Source organism: Microtus oregoni, unplaced genomic scaffold, assembly GCF_018167655.1.
Source record: "Microtus oregoni isolate MIOR12 unplaced genomic scaffold, Mior012 000022F_ref0000154, whole genome shotgun sequence".
NCBI classification, from domain to species: Eukaryota; Metazoa; Chordata; class Mammalia; order Rodentia; family Cricetidae; genus Microtus; species Microtus oregoni.
The window spans coordinates 328158-348466 of record NW_024543081.1 but is presented as its reverse complement, the minus strand read 5'-3'; the positions used below and the strand labels follow the sequence as shown (position 1 = coordinate 348466).

The window sequence follows — 20309 nt, the reverse complement described above, 5'->3', positions numbered from 1 at the left end:
GGTGGTGTGTGTGTGTGTGTGTGTGTGTGTGTGTGCATGCAAGTTTTAATTTATACGACTATGTTCTACTCATCTGTCTTTATGTAAGATACATTTATATGAACTCCAGGCTTGAGACAAGAACAACCCAGTGATCGTTGGCAAAGAAAATTGACTCTCTCTCTCCCTCTCCTGCCATCAGCTTGCAATATCAACTCTTCTGGGGATGGGACCTTTGATCCCCTCTTTTGTCCCTGTCCCTGATGGAAAGAAATTTGACTGTCTTGTTCTTATGTAGGTCTTATTTAGGTAATCAGAGCTGCTGTGAGTCCATGTTTGTAACATCATGTCCAGAAGACAACATTTCAAGCCTACTTCCCATCCTCTGGCTCTTATAGTCTTTCTTTTCCATCTGTGGAGGTGTTCCCTGAGCCCTGGGGAGAGGGTTCATAGAGATATTCAATAATCTACAGTGAGCACTCCCAATTGCTTCTTTCAGCACTCTGAACAATTATTAATCTCTGCATTAACCACTACTGCAATAAGAAGGTTCTTTATCAAGATTGGGAGTAGCATAAATCTGTGGGTAGAAACACAACGTCTTAGAAGGCACTTTTTTTTAGATCAATTTTCAAAGTGGCTATTTGGTTACATGCCCATCAACAGTGTATAAGAATTTCCATTTCTCCACATTACACCAACATTTCTTGACATTTGTATTCTTGATGATGGTGGCCATTCTGACTGGGTGAGATAGAATCTTGTAGTAGTTTTCATCTACATTTTCTTTATTATTAGGAATACTGGTTGGGTGGTGGTAGTGCAGATCTTTAGTCTTAGCACTTGAGAGGCAGAGACAGGCAGATTTCTGAGTTAAAAGCCAGCCTGGTGTACAAAGTTATAGGACAGCCAGAGCTGTTACACAGAAACCAACCCCCCCCCCCCCAAAAAAAAAGTACTGAAAAAAAAATTTAGTGTTTCCTAGCCATTTGGATTTCTTTTGATGACTTTCTATTCAATCCCGTAGCCCATTTTAAAATTGAGTTTTATGTTTAGATTCTTGAGTTTTTTGTGTATTCCAGACATTAAGCCTCTTTTATAGCTGGCAAAGATGTCTCTCATTCTTTGGGCTTCCTCTCCTCACTTGGCAGTTTCCTTTGCGGAACAAAGTGTTTAGCGTTTGTTAGTTGTTGACTTTATATTTCCTGCACTGCCTAGCTGCAAAGTCTTTACTTGTGCCTGTTCATAACCATGTACTCCTTACTTTTTCTCCTAGCACATGGGCTCTCAACCTCTGGGTCATAGCCCTTTGGGTTGCCTAAGACCATCAGAAAACACAGATATTTATTTACATTACAATTCATAACAGCAGCAAAATTACAGTTACGGGGTAGCAATGAAATAATTTTTATGGTTCGAGTCACCCAGTATGAGGAACTGCATTAAATGGTGGCAGTGTTAGGAAGGTTGGAAACCACTGCTCTAGCAGTTTCAGGGATTTGGTGCTTTTTATCCTGTTACTTTGCTGAAAGTGTTCGTCAGCAGTAAGAATCTGTAACTCTAGCTGATGCTCTTTTCTGGCCTCGTTGGCTATTGCACTGACGTAGTGCACATATAGACAAGTAGGCTCATAGACATTTGTAAGCCTGTAGGGTATTTGATTGATTAATTGATGTGGGAGGGTCCAGTTTGCTTCAGACAGTGACTCCAAAGAGGGTAGTCCTGGAATAAAAAGGCAGGCTGCTTGCTGGAGAAGATGGCTCAGCAGTTAAGAGCACTACCTGCTCTTCCAAAGGTCCTGAGTTCAATCCCAGCAACTGCATGGTGTCTCACAGCCATCTGTCATGAGATTCTGGTGCCCTCTTCTGTTCTACAGGCAGAACACTGTATACATAATAAATAAAATATTTTTTTAAAAACGAAAGAAAGAAGGCAGGCTGAGCACCCAGAAAGCAGTGTTCCTCCAAGGCTTTTGGTTTAGTTTCTGCTTTGTTTTTCCTCAGTGCTGGACTGTATCAGAGTTTGTAAGTCAGATAAACTCCTCCCCCCCTCCCCCGCAAGAAGTGATCAAGTTTTTCAGGGTCATAGAAGATCAAACTCGGTAGTCTTTAGTTTTTTGTATACAGAGTTAAATAGTTTGCAAATAAGGATAATTTGACTTCTCTTTCTGTTTGTATCTCTTTTCTTTCCTTTGCTTGTCTCACTACACTACATTGAATAGAAGTGGACTCACCGGACACCTTTGCCTTGTTCCTAATCTTAATGGAGCTCTGGGTTTTTCCTCATTTACACCATTTACACAGCCTCTTTTCAATTAGGGTTGGGTATTTATAGTAGCAAAGGTGGGGGTGAGGGATTTCTAAGGTTCAGGACCACTGATTGGCTGCCATTTGTCTAAGGGTGTTTTGGTGATAAGCGATGGGTGTGTGCTGTCTACAATGGTTGGAACGTTAGGAATTTCCTTTGGATGGTCTGTTACTGGGTGGTGCCTGGGTAGTCTCAGTTTGTGGTCTTTCTCAGAACCTGGTGTTGCCTCAAGGTAAAGTACTAAGAGTCAGGCCTCTGTTGAGCTTGGTTGTTCAGATCTCTGGAGGATCTCTGGAGAAGAGCAGCTGTTGACACCAACGTTTATTACATTCTGGTCTGATAGAATGCAGGTTGTTGGTTGAGGGAAATTTCCACAAGCTGCTGTTAAGAATGGGTATTTAGTGTCTGAATGTGATGTTCATGGATGCCTGTTAGATCTGTTTGATTTATGATCTCATATAATTCCAGTGTTCATCTGTTTAAATTTTGTCTGGATGACCTGTCTGTTGGTGAGAGCCTCGTACTGATGGGAGTCCCCAGTGTTTGGGGTTAGTCTGAATCAGTCACTGTTGGGAGAGTGTCTAACAGAAGCAGTCATTGCTGCAGTCTCGCATTCTTCCTAATGGTTTGAGGAAAGTCGTGGGCTGTTTAGCTGTGAGCGTGGAGTGTGTTCCTGTGCCTTCTCTTATTGTGATTCTTTATGTGAGCTTATACTCTCATATTTGGGTTTTTTTCTTAAGTGGTCCATATTTCCTGAATAGATTAAGAAATAACCATAGTACAAAACCTTTCAGCCATAAATTATTCTGTATTTAGTATATCTATCATATTTTAGAATGTTGTAAGGCTTAGTCTCATCAAAAATTATAAAAGTAGCATTCATATTCTCTAGCCTTCATTACATATCATGACATTGTACATTTTCTTTTCTTAAAATTAATTAAATAGCACTTCCTTTTAATATAATCTTCTCTTAGTGACCACGTACACTATCTCATATACCCAATGTCCTTTAAGAAAATAACTAAGGACTTCTTCTGTTTTCAAGACGGGATCCATGGCTCCCTTATTTATCGACCAGACAGAAGAACCCGAGTCAAACACAACAGATGGCACAGAATTGTATGAAGACAGCCAGCTTAGCAGTCGCTCTAAAGCCATTGCATTAAAAACCAAAGAGATCGAGCAGGTAAGAATGCAGTCTTCTGATAGACACACTCTTGGTTTGTGCTGCTCTGTACATATAAGTATTGACACTGGTTTGTCTATTCCTCCTGTAACTCTGAAATTCCGCTGAATGTGTGTAGAGGCTAGAGGACAACCTCAGATGTTCCTCAGGCGCCTTTTTTTTTTTTTTTTTTTTTTTTTTTTTCCTGAGACAGGGTTCTTAGTCTAGAACCAATGACTGGCCTACATTGGCAAGCCAGGAAGGCCTAGGATGCATCAGTCTCCATGTCCTTGTAATTTCCCTGTGTTTGGAGATGGGCTCTCATACTGTAGCCCTGGCTGGTATGGAGCTGAGACAGTCTGAACACATTGCCCTCTTCTTTGCCTGTTTTCCAAACACTGGGTTACTGGTATGCACTACTACATCAGCATCTTTTCCCTTTAAATTCATTTGACCTGTATTTGTTTTCTTGTTTTTCTTTACCATAACATAGACTTCACAAGAGCCAGGGACTTTGCCCTGCTGGGTGGTATATCTCTGCCGCTTTGAGCAGTGAGTCATGTGACAGAGGCTTTGTCCTGGCAGTGGTGTATCTACAGCTTAAATCAGTGAGATAATGAAAGTGGGGAGGACAGAGCTGACCAGGAAGCAGAATTATCTTGGGTGCATGAAATCAGTCTTTCAGTCAACCACTTAGAGGAAATCAACACTTTACTGGAAACTCAAGCAGCTTTGCCTTAAGGCCTTGTGGGTGTGCGGCAAGAAAAACCAGCTGAGCATCAACTGCATGGCTGTAGCCTAGGCCCAGAGAGGCAAAGCAGGTGAACTCTGTCCCTGTCCTTACCTCTTATATGTGACAGAGTTTTTGGTTGGATGATGATTAAAGCCATAACCCTGACAGTGACTTTGAGTGGTTCCTGGGTCACTTAAGATCAGAAGTGGTCTTTGTTACTGTCAACCTCGTTAAGGCTTCATTCTTAACAGGGTTTGATCAAGGTGCTATTTAAAAGGGTCAATAATTTAATAATGTTTTCTTTTCTTCTTAAGTTGTAGCTCTCTCTCTCTCTCTTCTTACGATTTCTTGATTTTTATTTTATGTGCTTTTGCATATGAGTGTTTTGCTTAAATGTATGTCTATGTACTACATGTGTGCCTGGTGCCCTTAAAGGTTTGAAAAAGGTGTTGGATTCTCTAGAACTGGAGTTATAGGCAGTTAATAAGCCACTTATGGGTGCTTGAAATTGAAACTGGATCCTCTGGAAGAGCAGCTAGTGCTCTTAACCTTGCTAGCCCCTAAGTTACAGGTTTCTTTCTTTGTTTTGTTATTTTCAAGACAGGTTTCTCTGTGTAGCCCTTGCTGTCCTGGAACATGCTTTGTAGACCAGCCTGGCCTCAATCTCACAGAGATTTGCCTGCTTCTGCCTACTGGGTGCTGCTGGGATTAAAGGTGTGGGCTACCATTTCCTGGCTGTAGTATTTTTTACAAACAAGTTCTCTTAAGAATGTAACTTGGGGGCTGGAGAGATGGCTCAGCGGTTAAGAGCATCGCCTGCTCTTCCAAAGGTCCTGAGTTCAATTCCCAGCAACCACATGGTGGCTCACAACCATCTGTAATGAGATCTGGTGCCCTCTTCTGGCCTGCAGGCATACAGACAGACAGAACATTGTAAACATAGTAAATAAATAAATTTAAAAAAAAAAAAAAGAATGTAACTTGGGGTTGCAGAGATGGCTCAGCAATTCTCCCAGAGGTCCTGAGTTCAATTCTCAGCCACCACATAATGGCTCGCAACCATCCATAATGGGATCTGGTGCCCTCTTCTGGCCTCCAGGCAGACATACAGGCAGAACGCTGTATACATAATAAACAAATCTTTAAAAAAAGAATGTAACTGGAAGAAACACTTAATGAAATGCTAAGTATTTTGTCATTTATGAATATTTTCACTGTACTGTTGTTCATAGTTAGTCTCTTAGATTGTGAGACAGTTATCAGTAGGGTGTATAAATTAGCTTGATGGTGCATTGAAAATTGTTTGGCATGAAGCTAATCTTTACAAAGGAAAAGTATGGTGCTATAAAATAGAAGCTATATGGAGCTTTCTCTTTCCGTTAGACACTGTGATCTCATACATGAGCAAGAAGTAAGGCTAGAATTCCCTCAAATTCAGGAAGCTAGCACCTGATAATAAATGTATATATAAAATTATTAATTTTCAAACAGGAAATAATTTTCAAGATTTTTTTCCAATAAGGATTACATATCAATGAATAGAAGGTCTGTATAAGCGATATGGTGACTACTTCGGTGTTCAGTGTTTCCTCTTTACATTGTTTTTCATGTATTATGAGTGTTTTGCCTTCATGTGTGCACCACGTGCATATGTGGTGCCATCAGAGGCCAGAAGTATGCATCAGATCTCTAGAACTGGAGTTAGAAACAGTTGTGAACCACCATGTAAGTACTGGAATTGAACCCAGGTCCTCTGGAAGAACAGCCAGTGCTCTTAGCTGTTAAACTATGTCTCCAGCTCCTTGGGTTTTGAAACCCAGGTCTTTTAATTGAAGCAATATTATAGTTTAAATAAAAATTCCCTTTCAAAATTTCTGGGTTACCACATAGCAGTTCTTGAAGTTTAAAAGCAGGCACACGGGGTAGACTGTAGCAGAATCACCTCCGTGTGGGGATATATTCTTTTGATGTGTGCCACATTGGCATCCCTGGGCATTGAGATTAGAATTAAACGTGGTTGAATGCTAGTAAATTCTCCATCCAGAAAACACTCACTTGTGACTAAAGTGCTGTATTGTGGAGATGAACAATTTCAAACCATCCCACTTTTATTCAAAAGTAGGGTACGTGTGGTTTACCTTGTTACCCTGCACGTGTGGCCTCTTTATGCTTTGGATCCTAGGCATTCTACACACACACACACACACACACACACACACACCATGTATACTGATTATCGGTATCAAGGTTGGTTCATCTTTCATGCTAAATTCTTCGTCAAACCTTCTACTTCAAAAGAAAGAGCAGAAGTATGCTTGAATTCTCTGACTTTTGGTTAAGACAGAATGGATCCACCACTATGGGCCACCTTAATGTCCAAAACAGCAAGCAACTACACCCTAAGTCTGGTGTGTAGCCATACTTGTTAACACCTTTGAGCAACCTCAAACTCTAACCTTCAGACAAGGTAGAATAGGCTCACATTTTTGGGCCTCCACAGAAATTCTATTCTGTTCCAAAACTATATATATATATAATTGATATGTATGCAGTATATATATTGCATACATATAATTGGTATATGTATGCAATACATATATATGTATTGAGATATATAATTGATATATACATATCTATCAATTTTTAGTTTGCTTTAAACTCCACGTTCTAACCATTTTTTTAACTGGGCTTTTTATTAGCTTTTCTGCAAAGGTTAGACTGGATAATCTTTGACTTTTCTTATTTAAATCATATTTGATGTTCAGAGCTCTTTGTTCTTTTTGTGTTATGAACCCAGTGTGTTTGTTTTATTATAGTACTGGGAAGCAAACCAGGCCCTCACATGCTGGACAGGTACACTGCTGTTGAGCTATGTGTGCAGTCCTTTGTACTTTCTGTTGCATGGTATTTCACATTTAATAATAGAATTGTGTTTTTAATTTTTAACCTTCTTAGTAGACACAGGGATCCTTTACTAAAATGAAAGACTGTTTTGAAGAAACCCTCTTAGTGCTTACTGAGCCCTTGAGTGGAACGTGCATTCTGTAGTACCGGATCAGTTTCTCTGTGTTGCAGCTCTTACAGTGTCTGACCGCAGCTCCCTCTCACTCGCTCCTGCTTCTTCTCTTCGTAGGCCTAAATAAAGGGCAGGCAGATGAACGGTTGTCCTGGGAATATGAGTGAGAGTTGTGGACATGGGAAGAATCAGCTTTTAGTTGTGATAGGTTAAAATGAAATTCTTTTCAAATAGAGGAAGCTCTGTCTATTGTATGTGTATGAGAGAAGCATTTAGCCTACCTCACATAATAGAAACATTCTCTGTTTTTCCTTGTTATCAGACAAGTTACAAATGTTCTTAAAAGTACAGTTCTCCCTCAATATCTTGTCTAGCCATCAAGTCTACCCAGTTGTATTTAACAATTCATTACCAGGTACTTCTTCAGACTTTGCATATAGATTTAGTAAAACTCCCAAGATTTCCCTCTTTAAAAAATTGCATTTCTAAAATAATTAAAAATAATTTATTTTGGCCAAATTTTTAAGTTTTTGAAATGTATAATTTACCGGGTAAATCTCATTTTTTGGTGTTACTATGGGAACTTGCTGCTGAAGTATTGGGGTGAGGTTTTCATTTGAAATGAAGTAGCTGGGACTGGGGATATAACCAAGTGGATGTAGCTATATAGCATGCATGGGGCACTAGGTTTGCTTGCCCCAGCAAATCTTAAATTTGGTGTGGTGATACATGCCTGCTGTCTGAGCACTCAGGAGGTAGAGGCAGTATATAGATAGTATAAATCCCAAACATTTATAAGAACCATACTTTGAAAGGGTACAGGTAGACTTTTTCCTTGGGGATGCTGCTCCAAGGCAATGCAGAAAAAACTGTTTAGTTAGTCAGAGTGTTCCAGTAGGATTAGGCCAAATGCAGACTGCTCCCAGCCAGTGCTGGTGTAAGAACTGCTATTCAGTTCTGTTTATTTTATTTGTTGTTAAATAAAACATTAAGGACATTTATAAAGTGTGGTCTGGTTGCCATTGCTTTCAGGGCCCCCTTGCACATTTGTTAAATGCAATTTTCTCTGCCTGCATGTCTGTCTGCAGACCAGAAGGGGGCACCAAATCTCATTAAGGATGGTTGTGAGCCATCTTGTTGTTGCTGGGCATTGAACTCAGGACCTCTGGAAGAGCAGCCTGTGCTCTTTTTTTTGTTTGTTTTTTTTTGTGTTTTTTTTAAATATTTATTTATTATGTATACAATATTCAATCTGTGTGTGTTTGCAGACCAGAAGAGGACAGCAGACCTCGTTACAGATGGTTGTGAGCCACCATGTGGTTGCTGGGAATTGAACTCATGACCTTTGGAAGAGCAGGCAATGCTCTTAACCACTGAGCCATCTCTCCAGCCCCAGCCTGTGCTCTTAATTAACCACTGAGCCATCTCTACAGCTCTGGGAATCTTTCTCTTAAAGTGCTCTCTTTATTGGAAATCCCAAGTGCTTGTGCTAAGTAGTACTTGCCTATTTCTTTGTAGCTCTGGGGTGATGGTTACTTTGGATTCCTTCTTGTTATTTTATAGCTAGCGCTCATCTATGTCAGGACTTGGACCCCTTGCCTCTTATGCCTTCTGCTCTTTCCTCTCTGTGGAACCCAGGAGGGCCTTAACCGTTTACCATTCCTGGCTTGCTCTTTTATTTCCCACCTTGTTTTCTCGATGTCCTCTTCTTTTCTCTCCTATCATTTGTAATTTTTCAAAGTGTAAAATTTTACTATGGAGTACCTTGCTTATTCTGGGTGACTCTGATCTTGTTTTCATCTTACGTTTAGCTTTCTCTTTATCTCTATATAACATATAACATTAAAAATGATTTCTTCCGGGACTAGGGAGATGGCTCAGTGGTTAAGAGCAGTGACTGCTCTTCCAAAAGACCCAGGTTCAATTCCCAGCACTCAGAACTGTCTGTAACTCCAGTTTCAGGGGATCTGACTCTCAGATATACACACAGGTAAAACGCTGTGTACATAAAATACAAATATTTTTTATGGTTTATTTAACTTTATTTTGGGTGCATTGGTGTGAAGGTGTCAGATCCCCTGCATCTGGATCTTCAGATAGTTGTGAGCTGCCATGTGGGTGCCGGGAATTGAACCTGGGTCCTCTGAAAGAGCAGTCAGTACTCTTAACCACTGAGTCATCTCTCCAGCCCTAAATAATTTTTTTTGGTTTTTTGTTTTTGTTTTTCGAGACAGGGTTTCTCTGTGGTTTTGGAGCCTGTCCTGGAACTAGCTCTTGTAGACCAGGCTGGCCTCGAACTCACAGAGATCCGCCTGTCTCTGCCTCCCGAGTGCTGGGATTAAAGGTGTGCGCCACCACCACCCGGCCAAATAATTTTTTAAAAATAATTTCTTCCTTAGAATTTTCTTCTCTACTTTTCTGTGATTAAAATTTTCTTGTTTATGTGCTGTCTTTTCTTTTTCAAGATTTAACCACATATAGATAGCATCTCCTGTCTTCTCTTGGCTGTTGTTTAAAAATAAGCTTCATGCTTGGTAACAGCTAACAGCTCTGTTCTTCACAGTCGGTACAGTAGAATCCATGGTGTTTTATGGAAGACCTTTGTAAAAACTGCACTTAGAATTGTGATTTTGTTTAAAGGTGACTTAAAGTCATAAATCAGGTATGTGCAGGGGGTGGAGTGGGGGCAGCTGACTGTGTTACCAGGCTCTCCCTATCTGTCCACCTGTCTATCCACGGGGAAAGGGCAGGGGTGTTGGGACAATCTGTGGACATCAGACTCAGGTTGTCAGGTCCGGTGGCACTTCACTTGCGGAGCCGCCTCACTGACCCTTTTTTCTTGCTGGTGTGTTTTTGTGTTTTTTTCCTCCCCTATTCCTATTCTTTATTACTGTTTTGTGGTTTGTTTCTGGATTCTTTGAAAATTTTTATATGCCTTGGTATTCCAGGAATATTGGCTCTAGAATCCCTACAGATACCAGAATCCTTAGGTGCTTTAGCCCCCATTGGAAATACAAAGAACAGTATTTTCATGTAACCTGTATATAACCCCCATAAACTTATTCTTGATAATTTTTTTTTAATGTGGCATTGGCTAGGAACTGAACCTGGGTTCTCTTCAAGACCAGCAAGTCATATCTCCAGCCCCTTCTTTATAATTAAGTAAAATGTAACAAATAAAAAAAGAAAAAGAAAACCCTCAACATGTGGATGAAACGGTAAATCAGATGGAATAGATTTAAAAAGTCAGTCCTAAGCAAGACAACCTGCAATTTAAGATTTTTAAAGTGAGGGGCAAATGCAGGGGTGTTTCTCAGCGGCAGAATGTTTGCCCAGCCTGTACCAGCCCTAAGTTTGATCCCAAATGTGACCCACTCCTGCCACCAATAAAACAGGTACAGTAAAAGCATGCTTTGTGGAATTCCCCAGCACTTGGGAAGCTGAGATAAGAAGGACATCAGTCAGGGCCAAAGTGGTCACAGAGTCTCCTATCGTATTGTCCCATTCGGTATTCAAGGAGACATGTTTATTATTTTGAAATAGGGTTTCTCTGTGTAGCTCTAGCTGTCCTGAAACTCTCTATGAGACCAGGTAGGCCTTGAACTTGCAGAGATCTCCCTGTGTCTCCCTCCTGAGTATTGACATTAAAGGTGTATACTTATGCCCTGCAGGGAGAACAACGTAAATACTCAAAGAGGAAAAATAAATTATGTCAGATGTGATTATTTTTTTAAAAGATCCATGTCTAGATTATAGGAAACTACATCTCAAGAAAATATACTCTGAAATAAAATTCTTTCTTACTCCCTTCTGTTGTCAATATCAGTTAAAAGACATAGTTTTTTTATATTAATCTTCTCACTATATTTCAACCATATAATAAATTAATGATAAAGCCTTCACTCTTGTGGGTATGGAGAGATTAAATCTGACTTTGCTTCTATCTCCTAAGTGATCTTTATTGACCTAACTAATGGCAGAACCCAACTGCACAGGACAGAGTGTCCTTCAGATACCCCTTCAGTTTTTTTTCAGCAGCTAAATAGACATTGTCAGCCAACTGAAATGGGTGCCTGCTTAAGTAAAGTTCCCTTTAGCTCATTAAGATGGAAGTGCCATTGTTGGGTACGTGCTACATCTATGTAACTTTCAGTGAAAAACACTGGCTGCACAAGTCATAAAGCCCAGTCAATAAATGTTTTCACTCTAAGGAATAATCTTACTCTAAGGAAAAGACAAAAACCAAACATGAGTTTAAGCAAACAAGATCCCCTTATGCCAGTTTCAATTAGAAGTTAACTGAATTACTATTTATTTATTGCTGTTTGGCTTACAGTTGGCCTATAATAAAAGATATGATATGAAAAACACATTAGAATAAAGCCTCATTTAGGCTCGGCTTGACCTTATTTAAGAAACATTTTATATTTTATACTGAATAACTACAGTATCTGAAATCCCAGGGCTTTAGTTCAGCTGTAGTTTCTGCTGGCTCTTACTCATTTTAGGAAGTTCCCTCATGGACTTGAGATTTGGAATTGTTAGTTTCTATTTAGAAATTGAAGTTCATGTGGCTTTCCGGGGGAAATGTCGACTCTTTGCTAGGAAAGCTCAGAACCCAGGAAGACTCCGTATGTCTGCAATTTACTGTAAATGGTCCAGTGTTCTGTTCTGTTTCATGCCTGACCCCACAAGGTGAAAGGCACCATTGACAAGTATTAGATGGGAAACCAAGCCTGAGGAACATTGAGTATAGAGTACATTTGCTAAAGCTGGCTGGTAGGAAAAATACAGTGAACACCCAAAGGTGCTTACATATGAGTGTGTGGGTTGGAGGTGGAGTTTTGAACAATTTAGACTAAAGGAGGAAAACACTTTGAATTCTATTAATGGGCAGAATGGTTGAACTTTTAGCATGGGCATAATTGTGATCAGTGTGTATTGGACAGTTTAGCTATAGAGATCCTGAATTAGACTGGAATAGTTTGGAGGAGAGTGGCTATATCAGGGTTAGGGGGAATCTGAAGATAGCAGTACTTGCTGAAGTAAGAAAAGCTAACTGAAAAATTCAGAGCAACCTTTCCTGAGACCAAGAGTGAAGAGAGAACAAGCAGGGCTTTTTTTTTTTTTTTTTTTTTGAGGTGGAAAGAAGATAAGTGGAAAGAAGCAATTTTGCTAAGAGCAGAGGAAACAAGATAGGAGATAGGAAGGAGGGGGGTCCTATCAGTATCTGAAGTTCCTGAATTGGGTGTGGGAAGGCCTTAGAATACTCAGTGTGTTATGTGCTGATAGAGAAGTCACCAGAGAGGTTTGAGGAGTTCACAGTGGATTGAGTAATTGCAGTTTTGGACTTCTTCCAGTAATTCATAGCACCCTGTGAATAAGGCTAGACAGTAAACCAAACTGTTTAATCAACAAGTTGTAAACCTTGCTGGCTGACCAAGTTAAATTACTCTGCATGGTACCAAGCAGTCAAAGGTGCTCACTGGCTTAGTAAAGAGAGCTGCAAACTCTTTAACCTTTATATGGTCCAGTTCTTGAGCTACTAGATGTTGCACAGTTTAGAATTAAAGGAGCAAGGGACAAAAATAAATTTACACCTGTAACTTAGCTCTAGACATTGATCATAATACATTCAAAGGATGGGGAAAGAAAACATTGCCCTCATGGTAAACATTTTACGTGGGAAATGACCAATACATGTCATAATTTAGAATTCTCGAACAAAGGGTAGTGTTTGTAAATGCCTTGGGATTTAGTTTTCCTGGTTGTGTGGAGTGCTGGATGTGTGTGTGCTGTTCCCCAGCATTCAGGCTTGGAACTGTTACAGTAGTTCTTGGAATCCCTTCCAACTTACTAAGAATAGAAAGCAAACTCTGGAGATTGCTAGTCCTCACTTGTTGTATTACGAGCGGCGAGCGGCCAAGCTGCGTTCCCGGCACCCGGCCGCCCGCACAGCTAGCTTTACCCGAAATAATTACACGGAAACTGTATTCTTTTAAACACTGCTTGACCCATTAGTTCCAGTTTCTTATTGACTAGCTCTTACATATCGATCTAACCCATTTCTAATAATCTGTGTAGCTCCACGAGCTGGCTTACCAGGAAAGATCTTAACCTGTGTCTGTCTGGAGTGGGAGAATCATGGCGACTCCTTGACTCAGCTTCTTTCTCCCAGCATTCTGTTCTGTTTACTCCGCCTACCTACGGGTTGGCCTATCAAATGGGTCTAGGCAGTTTCTTTATTAATAAGAAATCATTCAGAACCCATGTGATGGTGGACATAGAGACCTGACTCCACAGAGTTGTCTTCTGATGCCAACAGGGGCACACACTCGTCCCCATCATACACACAGTAATGATAGTAGTGGTGGTGGTGATGATTATAACAATGACAATAATACTATAATGTGGGTTTTGTTGGTGTTAATTTTCTAAAGAAGACCATGTTTTCATTACCTTTGGGAGGCATTGTCTGATGCAGCTTTCTGTCTAGAATTTTTCTTTTTGGTTTCTCACTTTTTGACTAAAATATTTACTTATGTGCCCAACCAATGTAAGTGGCTTCTCTATCAATGAACCTATTTTAATTATTTTGTAATGCATTTATATATATGTGTTTATGGTTTTTATTTTATTATGTATATGTTTTAATGTGTATGTGTTTGTAGTGAACATACACATACATATGTGTTCAGGATCCCCAGGAGACCAGCGGCATCAGATTCCTTTGGAGCTAGAGTTAAACACAGTTGTAAGCTGCCTGATGTGGGTGTTGGGAACTCTGATCATTTGCTTTTCTTAAACACTGAGCCACATTTTTTTCCAACTGAACATTCGTGTTTTGTTCGCCAAAAGAGCTCCAATTGCAGTATGTATGATAGACATGAACATGCTTTTAGAAAGGTAGGTACACACATTTGTGTCAGAATTTATTCAGTAACAGCACGGGTACAGAGCTTTGAATGGCAACTGTTTGCCAAGAATAAAGAAGGCACGGGAACACAGCTGAGCTGGCTGGACTCCCTGGAGAGGAGCATCCCAGAGCGGGACTGGAACAGTTCCTTTAAACCATTGCTCCATTTGGTATCATGCAATCCTGTTTGTTTTTACATAGTGCCGTCCTGAATGGTACCGTCTCCACACTTGTTTTGGTCTTGGTTTGTTCAAAAGATACAGTAATCATTTTTATATTTATATTCTTAAAGCATATTCTTTCTGTCCATTGTTAATGGACGGTGTCGTATTGCTTAGGTCCTGTTCATACTGTGACTGCAGACACAGAGCCAGCAAGCGTTCAGGATGTGTAACAGAGTCCATTTTCACCAGTGGGCTTGGTACCTCTGAAAACATGTCAATACTCCTTTTTAAAATAGTAGCCTAATTTACCAGTTAACTTACAGGTGACTGGTTTTTATTCAAGAAATAAATCCTGGTTATAATTAATAACTTCTGGACTTTTAAATATCACAGTATGAATACACTGAGCTCAAATGGTGGAGCCACATTATTTGAAAGTTGATATTTTATTATCATATAATCCTGGAAATAATCTTGGATATGAGAATAGCTTAATACATTTTTCCAGAATGTGTTTATATGAAAAATCTCTGTCTGTTCCATCTATATGAGCACATGGCAACTCAGTGAGAGGAAATGACTGTCTGCCATTCCTTTTGGCTCACATGATGATAAGGTGGGAAACCTTTGACCCTTATTTTATTTGAACCAGTCAAATATTCAATGACACTAGTCCAAACAAAAGGTTTCAGTCTTGATTTTCCCTGTTTTTCTATTCCAATTTTATTTATTTTACTAGTCCTGGTGATTTTGCTAAACAAAAACAAAACAAAGCAAAAAAGTGCTTACACCAGTAGCTCAACTTTGATAAAAATCTTTTTAAATGGAATGTGCTACATAGTGAAAATACATGAGGCAAAGATGATTAGCTATTTGATTGTATCATCATCTGCCCTCAAGTGAAAATACATTGGCAAAGATGATTAGCTGTTTGATTGTATCATCATCTGCCCTCACGTTTTAAGCAGAAATAGTGAGTGATATTCAGCAATTCTTACTTACATACAAATAGTTATAGCAAATACATTCGTTTTCTTTTCCTAGATTCTACCTAAAATCCTTGACTGTAGATAATGTGTCTTCACAGAGGCTTTTGGGCTAGTGAGATAGCTCTGCAGGCATAAGCACTAGCCCGAGTCCTCAGACTCCATAGAAAAGCCACATGTGCTGGTGCACATCTGTAACCCTGGCAGTGCTGATAGCAACAGGAGGATGTGTGCATTACCAGTCTCCAGCACTGTGCTGTTTTATACTGTGCTAGGGCTCAAACCCAGGGCATTGTGTATGTATGCTAGACCAAAACCACCAACTGAGCTGCATCTCCAGCCCTGGAAGTAATTTTTTTAGTATTTTGTTATGTTTTTTAAATGTAAACGTTGCTGTTGCTGTTCATTTCAAATCCATTTTGATTTTAGTCTATCAGTAGTGTCACTTCCAAACTTGAGAAGATTCTAAGAGTCAGTACTCCTTAAACATATTATGCTGTTTGGTTTTCCAAACTGCCTTTACGTTAACAGTGTCTCAGTGCTTTTTTGATCTCTACTTGCTACCAACACGATCTCTCCCCCGCTTCCTGCCTTACACACACACACACACACACACACACACACATATTAGATTACTTGGCAGTACATAATTCAATGTAAAACACTGTTTAAAGAGGAATGACATTTGTACATATGAGTTTATAGCTGTGGATGTAGACCCTGAATATATATATTCCCTCCAGCCCTTCAATAGTTCATTTAGTTTTAATGCATGTCTCATTATGTTGCATTTTTCAGTGCACTTCAGGTCCTGAACTCATCAATATGCATGTCATGGTGTAGAGTTTAATATCTGACTATCTTCTTTATATGAAATATAAAAGCTCCACAGATAAACCTTTATCTTTTCTAAACTGTTTTAGTGTTTGTTGTTTACACTGTGGTGCTGGAGCTGGAAGCCAGGGCTTTCTTTGTACATGCTAGGCCACCACCAGCTACACACTGGTCCATACAGCTTAATTGTAATGTGTGTGTGTGTGTGTGTGTGTGTGTGTGTGTGTGTTCCTAAGTAGTAGGCTATGTGCTAGAATTTGATTATTCTTAATAGTTGAGATCTATGTTTCAGAATGTATTTCTTAGCAACCTCTATGTTTTGGCTGATTTAGTATGTCAACTTGACACAAGCTAGAGTCATCAGAAGAGAGGAAGGAATCTTAGTTGAGAAAATGTCTCAAGGAGTAGCCTATCAATTAGTGATCATTGGTACCATACCAATTAGTGATCAATGATTGGTGGTGCCATCCCTGGGCTCGTGTTCCTGGGTTCTATAAGAAAGCAGGCTGAGAAAGCTAGGGAAAGTGAGCCAGTAAGCAGCAACCTTTCATGGCTTTTGCATCAGCTCCTGCCTCAAGGATCCTACTCTATCTGAGTTCCAGTTATGACTTCCATCAGTAATAAACAGCAGTGTGGAAGTATGAACTGAATAAAACCCTTTCCTCCCCAACTTGCTTTTTAGTCATGGGGTTTTGTTGCAACAATAGAACCCTAACTAAGATACTACATCTTTTTCTGTTAATAAGTGCTAGGAGCATCATAGGCTACTATAGTTTTGGTGTCTTTTGCATTTCTGTACACCCAAATTAGATGTTTGAACATGTCTGAGGTATAACATCTATGTGCCGTCACTGTTTACCAGTCTCATCGACATGGTGGGTATTGTGAGTGTCTATGCCCTGGTTGGAGTTCCTTTCTTAACATACATTTTTATGTTTTCTCTTTTATTTTATTTATTTATTTTGGTTTTTCAAGACAGAGTTTCTCTGTGTAACAGCTGTGGCTGTCCTGGAACTCGCTCTTGTGGACCAGGCTGGTCTCAAACTCACAGAGATCCGCCTGCCTCTGCCTCCCAAGTGCTGGGATTAAAGGCTTGCGCCACCAATGCCCGGCTCTTTTAATTTATTTATTTACTCATTTATTTTGGTTTTTCAAGACAGGGTTTCTCTTCACTTCTTTAAAAGTGATAAACTTTTTTATTTCCAGCTTTAGTGTTAGACCAGGTCAACACTCATCTACTGCACTTGGTCTGTGCTCTTCTGTCCTGGACTTTCTGCAGGACTGGAGGTGTTTCACACATACACTGGCCAGTGTAGTAGTATTTGAAATGTGACAAATGTTAGCTTTCATGTTATTTCATTAGTACACATACAAATGTACAGCTATACATGGCCTCTGTATGGTACTGAGCAGCATGGTTTTTTAACTGCTGCCAATCCCAGTAAACTGTTCTTATGTTTTGCCATTTCAGTCAACATACTTTGGCTGTTAGTTTCTTTGATTTTTGGGCAGCATTTGATAGACGGTCTTCTTAATATACAACCCCTTAGCATTAGTGCTGTTGTTTTTTTCTTGCCATTACATTCTTTATTGTTTATTCCATGACTAATATTGATTTGTTTAAATGTCCACACTTTTCTTTTTGGCCCCTTTGTATTCTTTTAAAGCATGCTTTTGCTATTTATTCAACATTTTAACTTCTGTTTGTGGGAGTGGAAAGAATTTATTTTCTTCATTGTTGCTGATGATCCTGGTATGTGTTCTCTCATTTCTCCAAATCCAGGCTCGTTGTCAGCTTCTGACTCTGTGTGTCTGTGTCAAGTGAGACATTATTTCACTGGCATAAACATGCAAAACCATTTGGCCATCACTTCACATTGCCACATCTATGCTGCTTCCATTTGTTGTTCTGTTCTATTTCTGAAACATGGTCTCACTGTGTAATCTTAGAGGTAGATTTCTAGGCCTGCCTATAAGAGACTTTCTACTTAGGTTATTGAGGTGAAAGGCTCGCCCTAGTGCTAGACGGAATGAAAAGGAGAAGTGGGTCCTGCAGTAGCATTTATCTCCCTCTGCTTCCTAAGAATCCAGTGTGATCAGCAGTCTGAAATACAAAACACAATACTGCCTCTCCTTAGTTCATCACTTTCTGATATAGAATAAATGTCTTTGTTGTTGATTAATGGAAGTCACTGTTGTGAATGCTCTGTGTTGTCTCATTTAATCTTTGAAATTGCAGTCAGTCACAGATACTGAAAACCATGCCCAGAAATTAACAGAAATTTTAATTGATATTGATTCTTCTAAATTACTCGAATCAGTAAGTAGTTCTGTCTTTGTAGAAATTTGAAAATAACCTTTCTTCCTGAAGGTGCCCCTCTCCTTAGTAGTGGCCTTGGTGTGGCTGGCGACCACACCAAGTGTAACTTGTATTGTTAACTGAACTCCACAGCCTGCATCTCGGTGCTGGTGGATTCCACAGGAGCGTGGGTCTTGTGAGTTAGGGAGCACTTCAAGGTCTGTGCTGGTAGGTTTCCCAGTGGAACACCTGCACTGTTACTGTCTGCGTCTGAGTTCCTGGAGGTGGGTGTGGCTTGTTCAGAGCATCCTGTCTCTTAAGAGCTCTAGCACATGATGTCTTATTGAAATGGTCTATTTTGTCTAATTAGTGGGACAAGAGTTTATACTACCCTTTATTTTCTAGTGACTGTCCTTGAAATCAAGTAATTTCTGTCTTCTTTCCGAAGGTGGTTGCTGTGGTTATATAAAGTTAGCGATTATATTGTCTTTCCAAAGAGCCAGTTTTGGGAATATGTAGCTAACTTGTTAGTGTGCCTGCCTAGCGTGCCTAGGTTCCTTGCTTCAGCACCACAGGAAAAGGGCACTCCGGAGGTGGAGGCGGGGTGGGGGGTGGGGTCATTTCAAGGTCATTCTTAACTGTTGTTGTGGTTTTGAGATTAGCCTATGCTAAATGAGATACTATTTCAACAGTGAAACCCAAACCAGCTTTTGTTACACTGCTTCCCTTCCCTTATATGTGTGCATACATACATACAGAAACAAGAACTCAGTGTTGCGTTATCTTTCTCGGTCACTCTCCACTTATTTCTTTAAAAGTGTTTTGAATAATTATTTGGATTGCTTATATGTGGGTGGTGGGGGTATGTGCTTATGAGTCCAGGTACCTGCAAAGGCCAGAATCCCCTGGAGCTGCAGCTACAGGTGCTTGTGAGCTCTTCAACTTAGGTGTAGTAAATACTCTTAATCACTGAATATCTGTTGGGGTTCCTTACTTTACCTGGAGCTCAGTAATTGAGCTACACCCGCTGGTCTGCAAGCCTCAGGGATCCTCCTGTCTCTGCCTCAATGGTGCTGGGGTGGAGTCTGGATTCAGACCTTCCTGCTTGTACTTAGGTAACAATGTCTTATTCTCTAAGCCATCTCCCCTGCCCTGTTTTTAATTCTATGTTTCTATTGTAGTTTTTACTTACAGTTACTTTGAATTTCATTTTTCCTAGTGTCATAAACTGCTAGTTTTACATCTTCTAATAATTCTTTCATTTTTCTCTAAATGCAATTTTTGTTGCCCTTTGTAAATTATGACATTTTCATTTAATTCGGATTATTTTAGCATTTCCCTTGACTTTGAGCTATGTATTATGTGTAATTGTGTTACTATGCTGGATATTTAAGTCAGTGGTAGGTAGACCAAGTGTCTGCTGAACACAGGTAAGAACCTGGGTTCCATCCTTAGTTTTATAAGGAAACAAACAACTTGTCTGACACCAGAGCTGATACTTGCTTGCCTCAACTGCCTTCTGTTGACTCCTAACTTAAGAAGCCAACGCTTGGAACTATTTTTCTGACTTCTCTGCTCAACTAACTCTGCTGAATTTTAATCATCCCCGGTTACCTTTGTCATGAGGATGTGACCCTCTTGAAGCAGGACACAGAGTATTTTAAGCAACTGATTTTGGGTAAAGGAAATCCTATGAAATGATGAGGTAGCAACAGCAGAGGAAATAATCCTGTTGGATAATACAGCAGTCATGCCCCCATACACACATGTGCTAATCACACCTTATCTTGCCTTAATTTTGTGTCGTCATCACCACTCCCTCCTTCCCCCCCCCCCCCCCGCATGGAACAGAGAGTAAAAGTAGTGTTCTTTAGGTGAGTTTCACATCCTAACAAGCTGCTGTGTTT

General features: G+C 39.9%; 1 protein-coding gene across 8 annotated transcripts in view; it reads left to right on the top strand.

The window, feature by feature from the left end:
• The window catches only part of Pphln1 (periphilin 1), an 86891-nt gene that overhangs the window by 60666 nt on the left and 5916 nt on the right, over positions 1-20309 (top strand). For all 8 annotated transcript variants that reach the window (XM_041672368.1, XM_041672374.1, XM_041672370.1 and 5 more), the window contains one exon: positions 3335-3475. In XM_041672368.1, coding sequence (XP_041528302.1) covers positions 3335-3475 — 141 coding nt within the window. The remainder of the gene's footprint in view (positions 1-3334; positions 3476-20309) is intronic.